Here is a 15724-nt window from a genome sequence, read left to right as displayed (position 1 = left end):
ACGAAGCGTGATTGCACTGCGAGGCTGCAAGAAAGCAAGCAGGGCAACACCTCCTCTGGAAAAACAGTCCATTTCAGCAGGGGGTAGCCCCCTTCCAAGTCTAAGGAATATTTTAAAGGGGCCATGAACAGTGGCCTGTCTCTCAGCAAATCAAAGCTCTAGACCAGCGGTTCTCAGCCTGTGGGTCGCGACTCCTTTGGGGGTCAAACGACCCTTTCACAGGGGTCGCCTAAGACCATCCTGCATATCAGATATTTACATTACGATTCATAACAGTAGAAAAATTACAGTTATGAAGTAGAAACAAAAATAATTTTATGGTTGGGGGTCACAACTTGAGGAACTGTATTTAAAGGGCCAGAAGGTTGAGAACCACTGCCCTAGACTCTCACTATGCAAACTGTGGTCTGGGGGCTGGCAGCTCCTGAGAGTGTGTTAGAAGCGCAGCATCCCAGGTCCCACCTCAAACTGCACTGAGCCAGAATCTGGCCTCCATGCACATGAGCTTAGGAAGCCCTGCTACAGTGACCACTCCTCCTGAAGTAGCTGTCTCACACCCCTGAGGAATGCTGAAATGGAAGGGAAGACTCTCGGGTATAGATAGCATACTAGACATTGTGTGCTATATACCAGGCATACCAGCGCCCATCTCCAAGGACTGCCGTGTAAACCGCAGAGTAAATACTGATAGGTATTCTACTACCTTGCTTTCTTGCCAAGAGCATGTTTTGCTGAGGGTTGAGTGCCAGGGGTAAGAAACAGGATTAAGATGTTATGGGGAAATTAGGGAAGAGAGAAGACCCAACAAGGGATATTGGTCATGGCAAGACACTCGCTTAACCTGAATGCTTCTATCTGGCTCCCCATGTTCTCTGCTCTAAGTCTTTAAAAAAGCAGAAGTGTATCCAGGGAGGAGTTGGATAGCGAGGGTTGTGGTCCACAGGGTTTCCTTCCAGAACTTCCTGCCCCACAGCATGCTAGTTATTGACAGATGTGCAGGATTTAACAACTACTCAGCTACGTCTCTCAGTCAGTTCCACTCCCACCCCAACACTTACCAGAAATATCACCCCAAATATATTTCCCTCGGCATATATTAAAGCTTCCCAACACGACATCTAGAAAGGAATTACCATACCGTACACAAACCATCCTGTAGATAATAAATTTCTCTTAAAAATTATATTAGGTTTTCAGAATAACTGATGTCCTATAAACCTGAAATTGTTATTAATACAGAATTTCAAGCCCAGACTAGCCTTGAGCTCCATCTCTCTAAATCTCCTTTCAATTATGTGTGGATGTTTCACTTTTTTCATCAGCATGAATTCATCAAACTCTTAAATAGATTGGAAAACACAGGCAACCCAGCACCTCTATGCATAGGCCAATGTGTCTGGTGCATCTTCATCTTTGTGGGTATTGAATTTAGCCATCGTGTGGCCTCTGTCTGGCCATGGTTATAAGAAATATTGGCCCAGAAAAGTATGTTTCGTAGTGTTTTGAAGGAGAAGAACTCAGTGTACACTACATTAAATGGCACTAAACAGAAATTACTCCCTATTGCATAAATATGGGTTGCATACAGGGTTTGAGCCAGTTAATGAATATGATCCAAATGAAGAATAGTGAGGATGGGGTCAGTAGAAGGAGAGAGGGAGAGGGAGAGGGAGAGAGAGAGAGAGAGAGAGAGAGAGAGAGAGAGAGAGAGAGAGAGAGAGAGAGAGATTTTCACAGAATTACACCTCCTCCATAGCAAGGAAAGAGCTGATATTACAGGCAATTAAACTTCCGTCCCCCCATTACATAAAACTCTCAACTGAAGTCAACGTAAGTGACATCCCATCACCTGTTGCCTCCATTACAGGTGTGCGGGATGAAGCCCACAGGCCCTCCAGAGACCAGCCTCTCAGGAGCCCCTTCCCGTCACAGCTGACACTTGGTCCCCAGCGCCTGTGGAGCTCAGCATGTTTCCACCAAACACACATCCATTCATCTCACGCTTGCGAAATGTTCGAGTTCATCACACAAAACTCCAAAGCTCTGTGGCCTTGCTTTCCTGTAACACAGCTACAGTATGCATTTGTTTCACCATCGGATATTTTCCTCTTGGAAAAGTGCCCTGTATTTTCACTTGGCCGTTTTCTTTTATGAAGATGAATCCAAACCAACCAAAATCTCAATGAAACTTTCAAACTACTTTTTGAAAGTGGGGGCCAAGTTTTGTTCTTACAGATCCTATTGGCAATAAAGGGCTTGACACCCAGAAGACATTCTACAGCCACTTTGCCATTTACTAGCTGCATGTCCTTGGGCGAGGCTGCATGTCCCCTCGCTGACCTTGTTCTCTCGTCTGTGATGTAAATATGAAACATGTCCTTATCCAAGGTTGATCACATGAGATTGCATAGGTAGAAGCAGTTATGAAGTACAATACCATGGCACTTGAATGACCACACCAAGTACAACAGCAACTGGCTTGACTGCTCCATAAGGCTCAATCCTTTTGAAATAATTGAGAGCGGAAGTGAAAAGAAAAAGAGGAAGTGGCCTTTCGAGTCAGATTCCACTGCATGATCTCAAAGAACAGCTGTACTTGGCAGAGCCCAGGCTGTATTGTGTTCGCCTTAATTTAGCAGCAAGGCAGCTTCGGTTATTTGCTCAGATCCATATTTTAAAAATTAGCATAGCGCTCTCCCCACTATTCTGTGCAACCTCGCCAACTGGTCAGGGGCATAGATCTAGGTGCCAAGAGATCTGAAAATTATGCTTGGCTCGGTCACAGTGTTCTGTGGGACAAGTTAACCTTCCTGAACTTCTCTGAGTCTTGAAATTTGGTGGATTTCATCCAGTTGGACAGATTTATCAAGAAACTTGAGAATATTTATATCTTTTGCTCCAATATTTGAAAAGCTATTTTGAGGACACAATCTTAAACAGGATAAAATGTTTTAGGCACAACAACTTTTTAATGCAATTAACAATATCAAAAAGGAGAGATAATCAACATGTTTATCCACAGAATATCTTTTTTATTATTTAAGATGCTGATTTGGAATACTATGTAATAACAAAGAAATATTTAATAAATAATGTTAAGTACAATAAAAATCAAGATGCCAAAATATATAAATATCCTATTTTAATCCTATGCACAGGAAAGAAAGACTAAGAGATATTGCCAAGAGTCATGCTTCAATGAAAGTGGGTAATTTTTACTTTTTCTATTATCCACAGTTCATTTTTCAGCCTTCCTTTATTTCCCAAATTTGCTTTAATGTTTATTTATTCTATTATAAATCAATGAAGCCTAAAACATAATACCAGGAGGTGAAAATGCACAAAGTCTAAAGCCATCTGTTTCAGTTGAAGTTCATCCTTCCACAATAGTTCCCACATTAGGTCTGTGATTACGATAACTAACAGTTTCACAGCAAGAACTCACTAATAAACGACTAAAGCTTTTAGTTGTTATACTATGCCTATTGCCCACACTTCTCTCTGAAGTGACAGGTCAGCGTGAGTCTAGTGTGACGGAGTGATCAGGGTGGCTAGATACAAACCTCGCCGATGGCCAAAGTCCAACCCAGGAGCCAGTAGTAACCAGCCCGGCTCACTGTTTGTGATATTCTTCAAAGCAGACTACATGAATGCTAGCTCAGGAAGCTCTCTGAGTGTGAGCTGGTTTCTACAGCGATGTCATGCTTGGTCAGCAGGCTATTTGGGCATGAAATGGTGCCACAGGAGTGAGCAACACATTTTTTCCCTCCATAAGGCTCAGGCTGTCCTAATGCTTTGGAGAGCTAATGAATTTTTCAAAATATTTTAAAAGCCCATTCTGGAGTGGCATTGTGACCTGCATCCAACTCCATGAGTTTATGTCAGTTTTTCTGGAGACTGGAGCCAAGGATGATGGCACTTCAGGCCACAGGCCAAGGGTATCGGCCAAGTGGCCAGGACACAGTAACGGAGCCACTGAAATTACTTGGATTCACGCATGGCTTTACGTTAGGGTCTTACAAAACAAATGCACGATGAACAAATAGAGGGAATATGCAGCTAGAGGATAAAATTCTCCCGCCTAGTCACCTTTTCTGTGACCTTTATACATTTCCTAACACCAGCCTTTCCATTTGTCCACAACCTAAAATCAAACAAACAAAAATTTCTCCCAATGATCTTGATAAACACTCAAAACATAAAACACGGAAACCTGAGTCAAAGGGTAGGCTTGTATTAATCCACAAGAATTAGTTGGAATACTGCTCACCTTGCCCTGAAATAATCCAGCCCTCCAACAGGCTGTGCCTCTGGGAGTCTGTTTATATTGTAGCCGCCAAAGGGTGAAAGAATCCTCCCTGGTAGCTCAGCCAGGGAATGCTGCTTGCAAAGCAAACTGGGCTGCTCAGGGCCGAGAGGGGGGTGGGGGGAAGCAGAGAATGCGGGATGGGAGGGTAAAGGCCAGCCCCCTTGCCTCCCTGGAGAGGGGCCCTGGGACACTGTCTCCCAGGGGAGCAGCTGGGCATGTGTCCTCTCAGATTTACCCACGGCCGACAGCAGCTGATCTGTCCACCTGCTGTGACACTTCTGTCTTCCCAGAGCCAGGTGCCGTCTGGCCAGCACCACTGACCACTTGCTAGAGAATGTGTGTTTGAAGAATGTAACGCTGTTTCTACATGCAGGATACACCTCTGCCTCAGCTCTTCCTTCTTTTCCATTTTGGAGAGCAAGAGGCAGGCATGCACATATCTCTTTTGTACCCTTTAATTAATTGTTAGATAAAGGTTCACAGCAAAACAATTGGACTTTTCTTTTAAAGAAAAAAAAAATCACTCATCCCAGAAGTCCTGTTTTTTCACCTGAAGAAAATGGTTCTTTTTTAAAAAAAATTATTTTCTTGTTTAAAGTATTACAAATAGTAGTACATATGTCTCCTTTTTTCCCCCATTCACCATCCCCCGGCCTCCCTTACCCCCCCCCCCCCCCCCGCCACACATGCCCTTACCCTCCCCCGCAGTGTCTTGTGTCCATTGGTGATGCTTATATGCATGCATATAAGTCCTTTGAAATGGTTCTTATGAATGGGAACCCTTCCATAAAAACCTTTCAAATAAGTGAAAGTCCATCAGCCCTCAGGCTGTTCTTAGGGACCTTATTTTACAGGCCCCTGGGCCCTCCTGCAGCTCTGCTGTAGAGTCCGGAACCAGGTTTAGCCGTGAACTTAGGATGGGGGTGGGGAGTAGGGTTTCTCATGTCCTGTACCTGCCTCAGGCCTACCTATACCTTCCCGATCAGGCTTACAACTTCAGCCCCATCACTGTCCGTCCCGACTCCTGACTCACTTGTTATAAACCATGACATTTCACTTAGCTGGCTTCACTCAAGAAGGAGGTCTCCTATGCAAGGGACTTTTCCAGACAGCCACAGCTTACCCTCCATGTGACAATTTCTTTTCTATTTTAATTAGCTAAGTTGGAAATTTTTCTGAAATTGTTTGAGTACCCCACTTTTCTCCTTAAGTGGGACACTGAGCTTAAATGATCTTCCTTCCGTGATGATTCAGGGTCATTACTGTGAACATCAGTGATGGACTTGACCTCACTGATATTATGGTCCCCAGAAGCTATGCAGATATTTAGCACTATTTATGTACCCCACAACAGATGAAAGGGTACTGAGGGAGGGCCTGGGTCTGCTTATTATAGGTTCTGTTTGATTTTGGTTTTGTTTGTGTAATTCCTCCATTGTAAGTTACCAGCAATTACAGCCTTTGGCAGCCTCTCCTTCCATCACCCCCAGCTGAGAAAACCAAGCTTGTCAAAGCGCAAATTACTAAATGACGATGATTTTTATAGCTAACATTCCCCGAGTCTTTGCTGGGTTCCTAGCATTTTCTAAATGACTTACAGGTATAACCTCATGAAGGGGCTCAGAAATGGAGTTTGGACATTTTGCTGTGAGAACAGAACTAAGTATAAAGGTATGTTTCACTACTTGCCTGAAGGAAAGCTGCCTTTGCCTAATTCCGGTTTTCAGGAGACTTTAGGTTGGCTGATGCTGCCAAATTAGTGAACTCCGGGCACATGAACTGTGCCTCTTGCAACTCATTCTAGCCTGGATTTTGGAAGGATTTTCTTCTCTCTCTCTCTCACCACTTTTCAAACTTGCTTCCTCTCTGAATCATTTGATTCTTCTCTTTTCTCCTGTTTTCCTTCCCTTCCACCTCCTCTCCTTTTTCCTTTCTCCCCCTTTTTCTGTGCTCCTACACGCATCTTAAGTATAACCAGCAGTTTCTGGGACATTACTCAGCTGGAGGACTTGTCCGCACAGCTGAGAGCTGAGCCCCAATGCCAGCCCTTCTCCTTACTAGCTGTGTCACCTGGGGTGAGCTCACCCGCCTTACAATCAACCATCAAAGTAATCCTTCCAGTCTCCAGCAAGTGAGTGGCAACAATGAAGAAATCTGCAAAACCAAAAGTTGTGCTCACAACCTTGGTGGATTCCTCAGTTATCTGAGGGTTTTAAATATAAAATAGTCAACAGAGAAATGAACCTCTCTTGGGTCAAGTGAACTTACCCCTCAACCCTCCTATTAATGTGTCAAATTGTTCACTTTTCATTTAAAAGGAATGAAATGTTCCAGGACATCTGGTGGGAAGAGGTACTTACAGATGAGGGGAAGGGTCCTGGAACTGGAATCAGGTGATTTGGGACAAAGCCTCTGCTCTTTAGTGGCTGTGGAACCTTGGGCCAACCTCACTGAGCCTGCAAAAGGAGAATAATGGCTACCTCACAAGACCATGGTGGGCACTGAGTTTTCAAATCAATGTATCAACGTACAAAAATGTAACTCTTATAGATAGTCAACAAATTTTAGTTGAAGGAAAGGGAGCGAACAATTGCCCCTGTTTCTAAACAGGGCTTTCTGGCTCTCTTGTCATCAGTGGCTCCTATCATGCTTTTATTATTGTGGATGAAGAACACATTCTCATCTTAGTACATGCATACCTGCAACAGCCCTGGGTGGGGAGTGCTATTATTGTTCTCACATCACAGATGAGGGAACCGAGGCTCAGAAAATTGTGAAGTTGCCTGATGAGTAAGTAATTGCCTGATGAATAAGTAAAAATGGCAATGTCAGGCTTTGAAATCAGACATCTGGCCCCTAGAGTCCACACCATCAGTCCACATGGCATTGAAGGGAAAGAAGTGAGGAGGACAACAGGATCTTTAAGGTTCCTCCAAATCCAAAAGTGCTCTCCGAGATTCTTCCTAAACCTTCCTATCAGAGCTGGCAACTTTTACTACAGGCTGCTTCATGTTACCGGGTTCGGGGCTCAGGTATAGAAATGTGTGGTTCTTACTGCTCCCAGGGAATTCACCAATCATAAAGGATGATAACACAGATATGCTTTTGATTTATTGATGTCTACTTTCAGCCACTTGTTTTGATGTATCTGCATAATATATTAATTGCTAAAAAAGCTAATTCTGAAATGTGAGTAGATACACCCTAAACTAAACAAGACCTGTTGCCAAAATATATTCAAGACCATATGCATTCCATTCAGCCTTGCATAAAAGCTAGCCTTGTTATTTTGTTTTTCTTCTTCTTTTTTTTAAATATTCAGATGAGGGTATGTTTTCATTGATTTTTTTTTTTTAGAGGGACGGAGGGAGGGAGGGAGAGAGAGAGAGAGAGAGAGAGAGAGAGAGAGAGAGAGAGAGAGAGAGATTGGTTGCCTCCTGTATGTGCCCGAACTGGGGATCAAACCTGCAACTTTTTGGTATATGGGAGAACACTCCAACCAACTAAAATCAGTTAAGCCACCTGGCCAGGGCTAGCCTTGTTATTTTGCAGTAACATTTAGTATAAAGTACCCACTCTGTGCAAAGTGATCTAAATGTTTCTCACCACCTTCCACTCAACCAACCTGGGTCCTGCATACTGTCACCAGCCCTTCTTCAGATTCAGACCTCTAAGAGTCTATATCTGTTCGTCCACTTACTCATTTTTACTGAGCCACTACCATGTGTCCCAGTTTGAGCAAGACTTTTGCCCTATGACTTTATTCAGTCTGAAAACACTTTGCTCTTTTTGTGCTTAGCAGAGTCATGGCTCCTGGTCCCAAGAAGCATCTGAAGTATATAGCAACTCCAAAGCTTTGGATGCCGGATAAACTGATGGGTGTTATTGTTCCTCATCTATCAACTGATCCCCACAAGCTGAGAGGATATTTGCCCTGCATCTTTTTCTAAGGAACAGACTTAAATCTGCCCTGACAGGCAGTGAAGTAAAGATCTGCATGAAGCCATTCATTAAGATTGAGGTCTGAACTGATACGGCCTAGCCTGGTGGTTTTATGGACGTCATCAGCATTGACAAGACCATAGAGCACTTCCCTCTGATTTATGGCACCAAGGGTGGCTTCGTTGTTTATTGTATCACACTTGAGGAGGCCAAGTGCACGTTGTGCAAAGTAAGAAAGATCTTTGTAGACACAAAATAAATCCCTCATCTGGTGACTTTCTACTACCCAGATCCCTTCATCCAAGTGAAGGGCACCATTCAGATTGATTTGAAAACTGACTGGCAAGATTACCGATTTCAACAACTTTGATACTGTTAACACGTATATGGTAATGGGAGGTGCTAATTTGGGAAGAATTGGTGTGATCAGCAACAGAAAGGGACATCCTGGTTCTTTTGATGTGGTTCAGATAAAAGATGCCAATAGCTTTGCCCCTCAGCTCACCAATAGTTTTGTTAATGGAAAGGCCATAAACCAGGCATTTCTCTTTCCTGAGGAGAGAGACTGTCAAACAGAGCAGGAAGTGAAATGATCTCTAGGTAACAGGATTGGAAGGTCTTTGTACTTAATTAATGATAATATGGCATGATTCATTGCTTCCCCCGCAAAACACACACACACACACACACCCCTACTTAGTGAGCTTCAGGCACTGTACCAGGCCCTGGAGATACCATGTCTTGGTCCATACTTTCATCAATCAAATAAACATGCCAAATTAAGATATAATGACAAGCTGAGATAAGTGAGCTAAAAGCATTGCAAAACAAGCAAACAATAAAACACCTGACTTATAGACATGAAATGGGGGGGGGGGGGGAGGTATCGTTCAGCAAAGTCATCCCTTTTTCTGCACTTGATCTGAAGAAGAGGTAGGAGTTATTTAAGCCGGGGGAGGGGCGAGGGAGCAAGAGAAGAAGCCAGCAGAAGCTGGACAGCAGACTGGGCCAGAGCCCAGGGTCAAATTAAGAGTGTTGTCTGTTCATTCTCCTAAGAGCAATGGGAAGTGACCGAGGTTTTAAGAAAGGGGTGGGGGAAGTGTGAAAGATGCTTTCACAGCGACATACCTTATAGCAGTGGGAGAGTGGTTTGCAGGAGACCAACCGGTTAGCTGGCCATTGCTTGGCAGGAGAGAGGAGAAGGAAATTCCAAGTTGAAGAAACTGAATGAATAATAATGTTATTCACTGAGATAAGGAATTGAAGAAAAGGACCAACTTGGATGCAAATGGGGAGCAGCAACCATCGTTCCAGGTTCTGTGCTATGGGCTTTAGGTATATTATTTTGGCTTTACAACAAGCCCCGCAAAGTAGGCATCATTATCCCATTTTTCATATTAAAAACTCAAGGCTTTTTTATGAGCTTTGTTTTTCTAATCAAACGTTCATGTGTCTGATTTTCCTGGGCAATCTAGGGGTCAGTTAACCTCCCAAAAGTTCTTAAGATGAGAGATTAACTTTCCCTGGAAATCAAAGCCAAAAGCCACAGGGCTCAGACAGAAGTGGATCTGGGACTTTGCAGGAGATGTTGAGCAGGCTGCTGTGGGACCCATGGCAAGGCAGCCCTGTTGGACTGTGTAGGTTGTGTACTGCACAAACTTAGAGGGTGCCCATCATTTGAAGTCCATGTGAATGTATCAGCCCTGTCCCTCCCAGGTTCTTTTCAAAGACTCCAAACTCCACAACTCTCCCATAAGCCCCAGGGTTCAAAAAAGAATCACCAACCAAGGCAACACCATGCACTTTACCTTTCCAGTCCCCGGATGTTCTTTCCTCTTTTGAAACCTCCATCCAGACCAAGGTATTCCTCCCTCGCCATTTTTTTTGTTTGTTTGTTTTTTGTTTTTTGTTTTTTTGCTCAGCCAACACTCCAAGGAGGACTGGATATAAGGAAAGAGTGAAGCCTTCATCACCAAGACACCATTGCTTACAAGAGCTCCCCAGAGAAGTACACCAAACCCAAAATGATGTCACTATCTGCCCAAATAAAGGCTTCATAGAAACAAACAGGTTTCTAGGACCAACGCTGTTACTTTTTTACCTAGTCAACATAAAATATTCCCAAATCACTGATTAAAGGGTGTCCTCACTCACCTGAGCCCATCCTTCAAGAACCTAGGTGCTGTCTGAATGGGAGTGACCAATTCTTCACCGTCAAGGCAGACCAACCCACTCTGAGATTCACAAGGGAAAAACGTGGGTCTCCTCTGCAGGCCCTGAAGCTGGGACATTCACAGCTCATGGTCTGACAGCTCCAGCAGTGAGAAATGGAGCTGACTCCTGGTCTAAATCCGCCAAGGGCATTTTTCTCATCAGGCCCTGAGGGGTGGCTCCATATTCACAGAAGAGCTTGGGTTCCCGAGTTTCCTGCTCAGGATGCTCTGGCAAGAGGCACAGTCTCAAATGCACCAGCTCTCACTCATGATGGGGCAGGAACTGATCCCATGGACGCTGATCAGAATGAGCTCAGCTCGCCAAGGGAAACTGCTCTGCCAGCATCTCACGGTTGCCAATCCTCACCACAGCAGTTCTTTGAAAGGTATGCCTCTTTCCCTTTAAAGACGTTTTTTATTGACCCGCACCACCTTCTTCCCATAAAGGAAATCAGGAAGAAAAGATTCCTCCAATTTCTAGTCAAGATGATTAGTCTGTGGGCATGCTGCAGTGTTTTTCTTTCTTGTTTAAAACCCCAGCCCCTCTATAAACTCTAATGTGGTTGTTCATGTAGAGTTTTGAGTGTGCCTTCTTGTCTCTAGACCACATACCACGGAGTATAAGTTGGCAGGTAGGTCACCCAGAGCTTTTCTTCTGAAGAAGTCCACCTATTGGCCAATACCCACTGCAGATATGAGCCCTCCACCTGCAGTTGTCACTTGCTGAAGTGGCAGATGCGTTCCCCAGACGGTAGTGGTAGCCCTGTCCCCACCCTGTCTTTGAAAACAGCATTCCTAAGGCATTAATATGCCCTATATCCTTCCGGTAGCAGCTGACACTCTGGCCACACACACCCAAGGCTGGCATGACCTACAACTTAGGGCAGTGTGCTGCAGAGGCCCTCCCCCCACCTCGCCATGGCCTTGAGCAGCTGCTTGAATTACATCAGCCTGCGGGGTCTGGGCAGCGGGAGAGGCTCAGCAGCCAATCTACTCAGTGTGGGGACCATGGCTTTCTGCCAGCCAGAGCCCCATCTACCTCCTCCCACCCCCACCCTTCCCAGAGTTCATGGGGACTTGGACTGTTTACTGCCATCATGAGGCCTGAATATTTTGTCTGGGCCTAAATATTTTTCTGAGCTGGCCACCATGAAACTGGAAGACAGTTCCCAAATTAGAGCCCAGGGCAGGAAGTTCTCATTCTTACCTGTCTTCAATTTCTCTTACCATAGAAATAGTATAACTAGAGAATGACTGAGACACCACCATAGACTTGTGTAACTAAAATGAAAAGCATGGCTGAAACTTAAGAGCTGACCTGGAACTACCGGATTTGATCTCTTTCCCTACTCCAGCCCAGAATAGGCAAGTGGAAGAAAAGCCAGGTGGGCAGTGGCAAGAGAAAAAGAAAATGTTTTCACTTTCATTTCTAGTGCTAGCAGTAAGTGTCCAGATCAGAAACATCTGGGTTCTCACATGGGGTAGTGAACCAAAGTAACAAACATCACCCTTTGATTACCAGCTCTACTGCTTTGGGGTCTAGCTCTCATGCTGCTTACTCTGTCTTGATTGTTTTAATGGTTATTGTGTCAATTCCTTCTTTGTCAAGAAAGTAGCATTGATGGAGACAGTGCATGGCAGAAACCAGTCTCCTGCTGCCTTCCACCTTCAGCCCAGGTTTTTCTTTTTTTATGAAATAGCTCCCGACACCCACGCCTGTCCTAACAAGGCAGAAGGCAGGCCCCCTAGAGAAGTATTTGAGCTCCAGGAGAGGGCAATGCCTCTGACGCCACACTTGGGGTTTACTTTTGCCATTTAGGATCAGTTTCATCTATTCTCAGGTGGTATTAGAAGGAGATTTAGGGAAAAGGGGGATTGGGATTGTCAGCGAATCTGCCTCAGTTTAAAGACTTGCAAAACCAGACTGGCATGATAAATAGAATTGAGAGAGGGCTCTCTTGATTTCAACAGAAATCATCTCCAAACTACCTGATAAAAATTCAAAAGCACCCCTCTGCTTCAGAGATGTCTGCTCAACCCAAGGGCCTGGCCTAGAATGGGAAACCTCTCCTCTCCTCACAATGACAGATAAATGATAAATGATCCTAGTTGGGAATTAAAGGCACACAAACAATTTCTCCAAAGTCTGATGATGGGAGATTTTAGCAATGGCTAATATCAATTCCACTTAGGAATTTTAAATTCCTTTGGCCTATTGAAATTAGCTAGCTCCAATGATGATGAGGTTACATTATGAGTTTGGAAGGGACATTGACAATTTCAAAGCATTCAAAGATATATATCGTATGCTGGTAGAATATCAAAGAAGTGAAGTAGGTAGGAAAAAATCTGCCAATTAGAGTTTGTCTAGGTATCATATTAATAAATCTGTATTAGCTTCTGATGAAAAACAGCTTAAATATAACATCTAAATTCTATTTAATTCTGGCCTAATAAAGCTTAAGTGAAATCCAACATAATTTCTTCTCCTTAAAATGCTTCTTAAAAATAGCCCAATTTTTAAACAATCCTACTATTTTATTATGAATAAACTCACAAATAAATGTCATAATTATTTATTCAATTTTTCCCTCCTAAACAAAGGCTATCCATCCTCTGAAACAAAAATTATTTACTACAATAGCTGAATGTTGCATATTAAGTAAAAAAATTTTTTTTTTTACCTAGAAAATGTAGTTTGTCAGAGAAAATGTGACACAATCACCTTTGCTGTGGCCGAATATGAAAGGCTAACTGTGATCTCCAACAGGAAATCTATTCCAAGAAAAGCACACAATTAGCAGTAATTGTTCTTCTGGCTAAAGCAGTAGACTGGGATCAGTATTGCAAACAACCACTTCTTTTTACTGTCTTTTTTTTTTAATGATGTAGAGCAATTGCTCGTCTAATGAAGGGACTCGGTAAATAAACTTACACATGACTCTAAACTGATTACTCTAAAATAGGCACTTTTTATTCCAGCAATTGCTCTTCAGAAATGAGACAAGCCTCTTGCTCACATGAGACCCCACAATCAAATGTTTATTGGCGAGCAGAGTACATAAGGCGAGCAGAGTACAGGTGCGGTCTAAAACTGCAGTTATCGTTGATCAACCATTCATTTTCATCCACACAAAAAACAAATAAATAAGCTGCCAAAATTGACTTTCCTTTTTAACCATCTCTCACTTATTATCAGGTCAAGAACTCAGGGCCCATGTATAATATCAGAAATGCAAGGGAGTTTCTGCAATCAGTATTTTCCTTCTAATGCTCATGTGAAACTCATAAGGGGGTCAGCAACAAACACAGAAATGATCACATATTTTCTCAATTCTGAAATTCCAGCAAACGTTCCATTCTCTGTGAGGCTTAAGGTGGAAAACAAAGTACTTATATTAGCATTAATCAACTTTAATGGTCTTTTTAAAGATACTTACAGTTAAGCCATTGCAAAAATCACACTTTCCTCCGCACTCCCTTTGTTGTTGGAGGGTGAGTTACAGGAATAAGCCTGCAAATATCCTGCCTTGTGATTAAGACATCACCTTAATGCAGACTTTATATTTTGGCTTTTCTGAAGGTTTAAAGGTTAAAGGCATCATAAATTATGCATTTCCTCCAATGCCAGGCCCATAAAAGGTGCTTTCACTGTTCATTAAAGATATTGCTTCGAAATGGGCAGAGGCTTTTTTTTTTAAGTGTAGAAACAGAAACATTTCCATTATGTTTGTTGATGCTATGATGGAGAGCCAAAACAATTCGGAATTAGGAAACTGCTAGAACGTAACAACTGTCAACATAAATTTTTTGTGCACTCTTTGTACAGTGAAACAGTTAAACACAGCCGACCAACACGCTGGTCTCCTCCCAGGAGAGCCAGTCTGGCAAAATGCACATGGCCAGCAACAGTTGGGGCTGTCCCCTTCTCTTTCTGTCCCAAATTACAGACCTGAATAGGGACCCAAGAGACACAGGATTCACATTAGAATATCCCCAACTGCTGCCCTGGAGCAAGCTCTGTGTGAGGTGTGTTTGCATAAACTGCGTATTGGCACACGTCCTTCCTAGCTGGCACCCTGACTTCCTCCCTTATGCTTTGCCACCACCTCCAGCTAAAGCCGTTCTAAGAGATCCTTAGTTTTCCTTTTACACTGACACCTATTGCGTCTGCAGAGGCTGGACTCTTTTTCCCAAGGGGCACCACACCCATTCCTCCTCGAGCCTTCAGGAGCAAAATGCAGATTTGACTGGATCTGCCTCTCTCCAACCTCAGGCTGAAGGAACCAAACTGGACACACAACTTGAGCCAGGCTATGACCACCCCCCCGGTCGGCGTTCTGTCTGGCGCAGGGAAGGATTCTGGAGGCAGACTGCTTGCTGAAAACACCAGAGTTCCAGAGATCCGTGCCAGCATACAGCCCGCATAGCCTGACAACTAAGTGCAAAGTTGTTTCTGCCTCTACTACTGCAATGCCCTTTCCTCTCCATTAGAAGAGAGAGAGAGAGAGAGAGAGAGAGAGAGAGAGAGAGAGAGAGAGAGAGGCGCACACACGCCTCGCTTCCTCAACTTACCAGTTTAGACTTGGCCCGTTGCAAAAATTCTTCCATATCGTTGTGAGGTTTGGACCCGGGGTACCCGGAGCGGTGCGGAGGAAGACCTCAGTCGGCAGAGAGGCGCGGGATCTCCGGGTAGTGGCCTCCAGTGGCGCAGCGACCTTCTGCTCCCTCCTGCCGCTCGGAGGCGGCTGTGGCTGCGCCCGGGGCGGTCGCGTCCTAAGGTTCCCAGCCCCACCCCTGAGCTACGCCGGCCCCTCGGGGCACCGGACTCTTTCCTATTAAGGGAAGTGGGTGTGCCGCCGGAAGTCCCAGGGCGCGCCGGGCTCCCTTGCTCGCACGCGCCTGCGGGGCGGGAGCTTGAGACCTGGCCCCGGGGGCGGGTGTGTCGGGGGATGGCAAGGGCGCCTGGGCCAATCGCAGGGCCCCGCTGCGGCCTCCTGACGTGGCGCGCCTAAGGATGCTGCAACCATGGACAGCGCCCAGAAGTGCGAGCCCAGTGCCAGGGGCTGCTGCAGAGGGCGGCTCTGCCGCAGGCACTGCCACTGACAGCCAGGGGAAGGTGGAAAGAGGGAGAGAGGGGAAAGAGGGCCTCTGAAGAGCCCACCCTCCTTGGCCAGCGCTCCCTGGCTGGCTGGCAGGTTACAGAGAGCTTCAGCGGTCACTTTATGAGCTGGCTCTGCTGGCCTGGCCAGGGGATGTG

At 44.7% G+C, this 15724-nt stretch overlaps 1 protein-coding gene and 1 pseudogene across 8 annotated transcripts in view; one reads left to right on the top strand and one right to left on the bottom strand.

The window, feature by feature from the left end:
* PRUNE2 (prune homolog 2 with BCH domain) overlaps positions 1-15217 on the bottom strand; it is a 208117-nt gene extending 192900 nt beyond the window's left edge. For all 8 annotated transcript variants that reach the window (XM_036330781.1, XM_036330783.1, XM_036330782.1 and 5 more), the window contains exon 1: positions 15040-15217. In XM_036330781.1, coding sequence (XP_036186674.1) covers positions 15040-15075 — 36 coding nt within the window. In that variant the 5' untranslated portion in view covers positions 15076-15217. The remainder of the gene's footprint in view (positions 1-15039) is intronic.
* On the top strand, positions 8116-8844 carry LOC118667663 (annotated as a pseudogene).
* Positions 15218-15724: the final 507 nt, after the last annotated feature.

Source organism: Myotis myotis, unplaced genomic scaffold (assembly GCF_014108235.1).
Source record: "Myotis myotis isolate mMyoMyo1 unplaced genomic scaffold, mMyoMyo1.p scaffold_m19_p_12, whole genome shotgun sequence".
NCBI classification, from domain to species: Eukaryota; Metazoa; Chordata; class Mammalia; order Chiroptera; family Vespertilionidae; genus Myotis; species Myotis myotis.
Note: the sequence above shows the minus strand (reverse complement) of the source record. Positions and strands in the feature narration are given on the sequence as shown.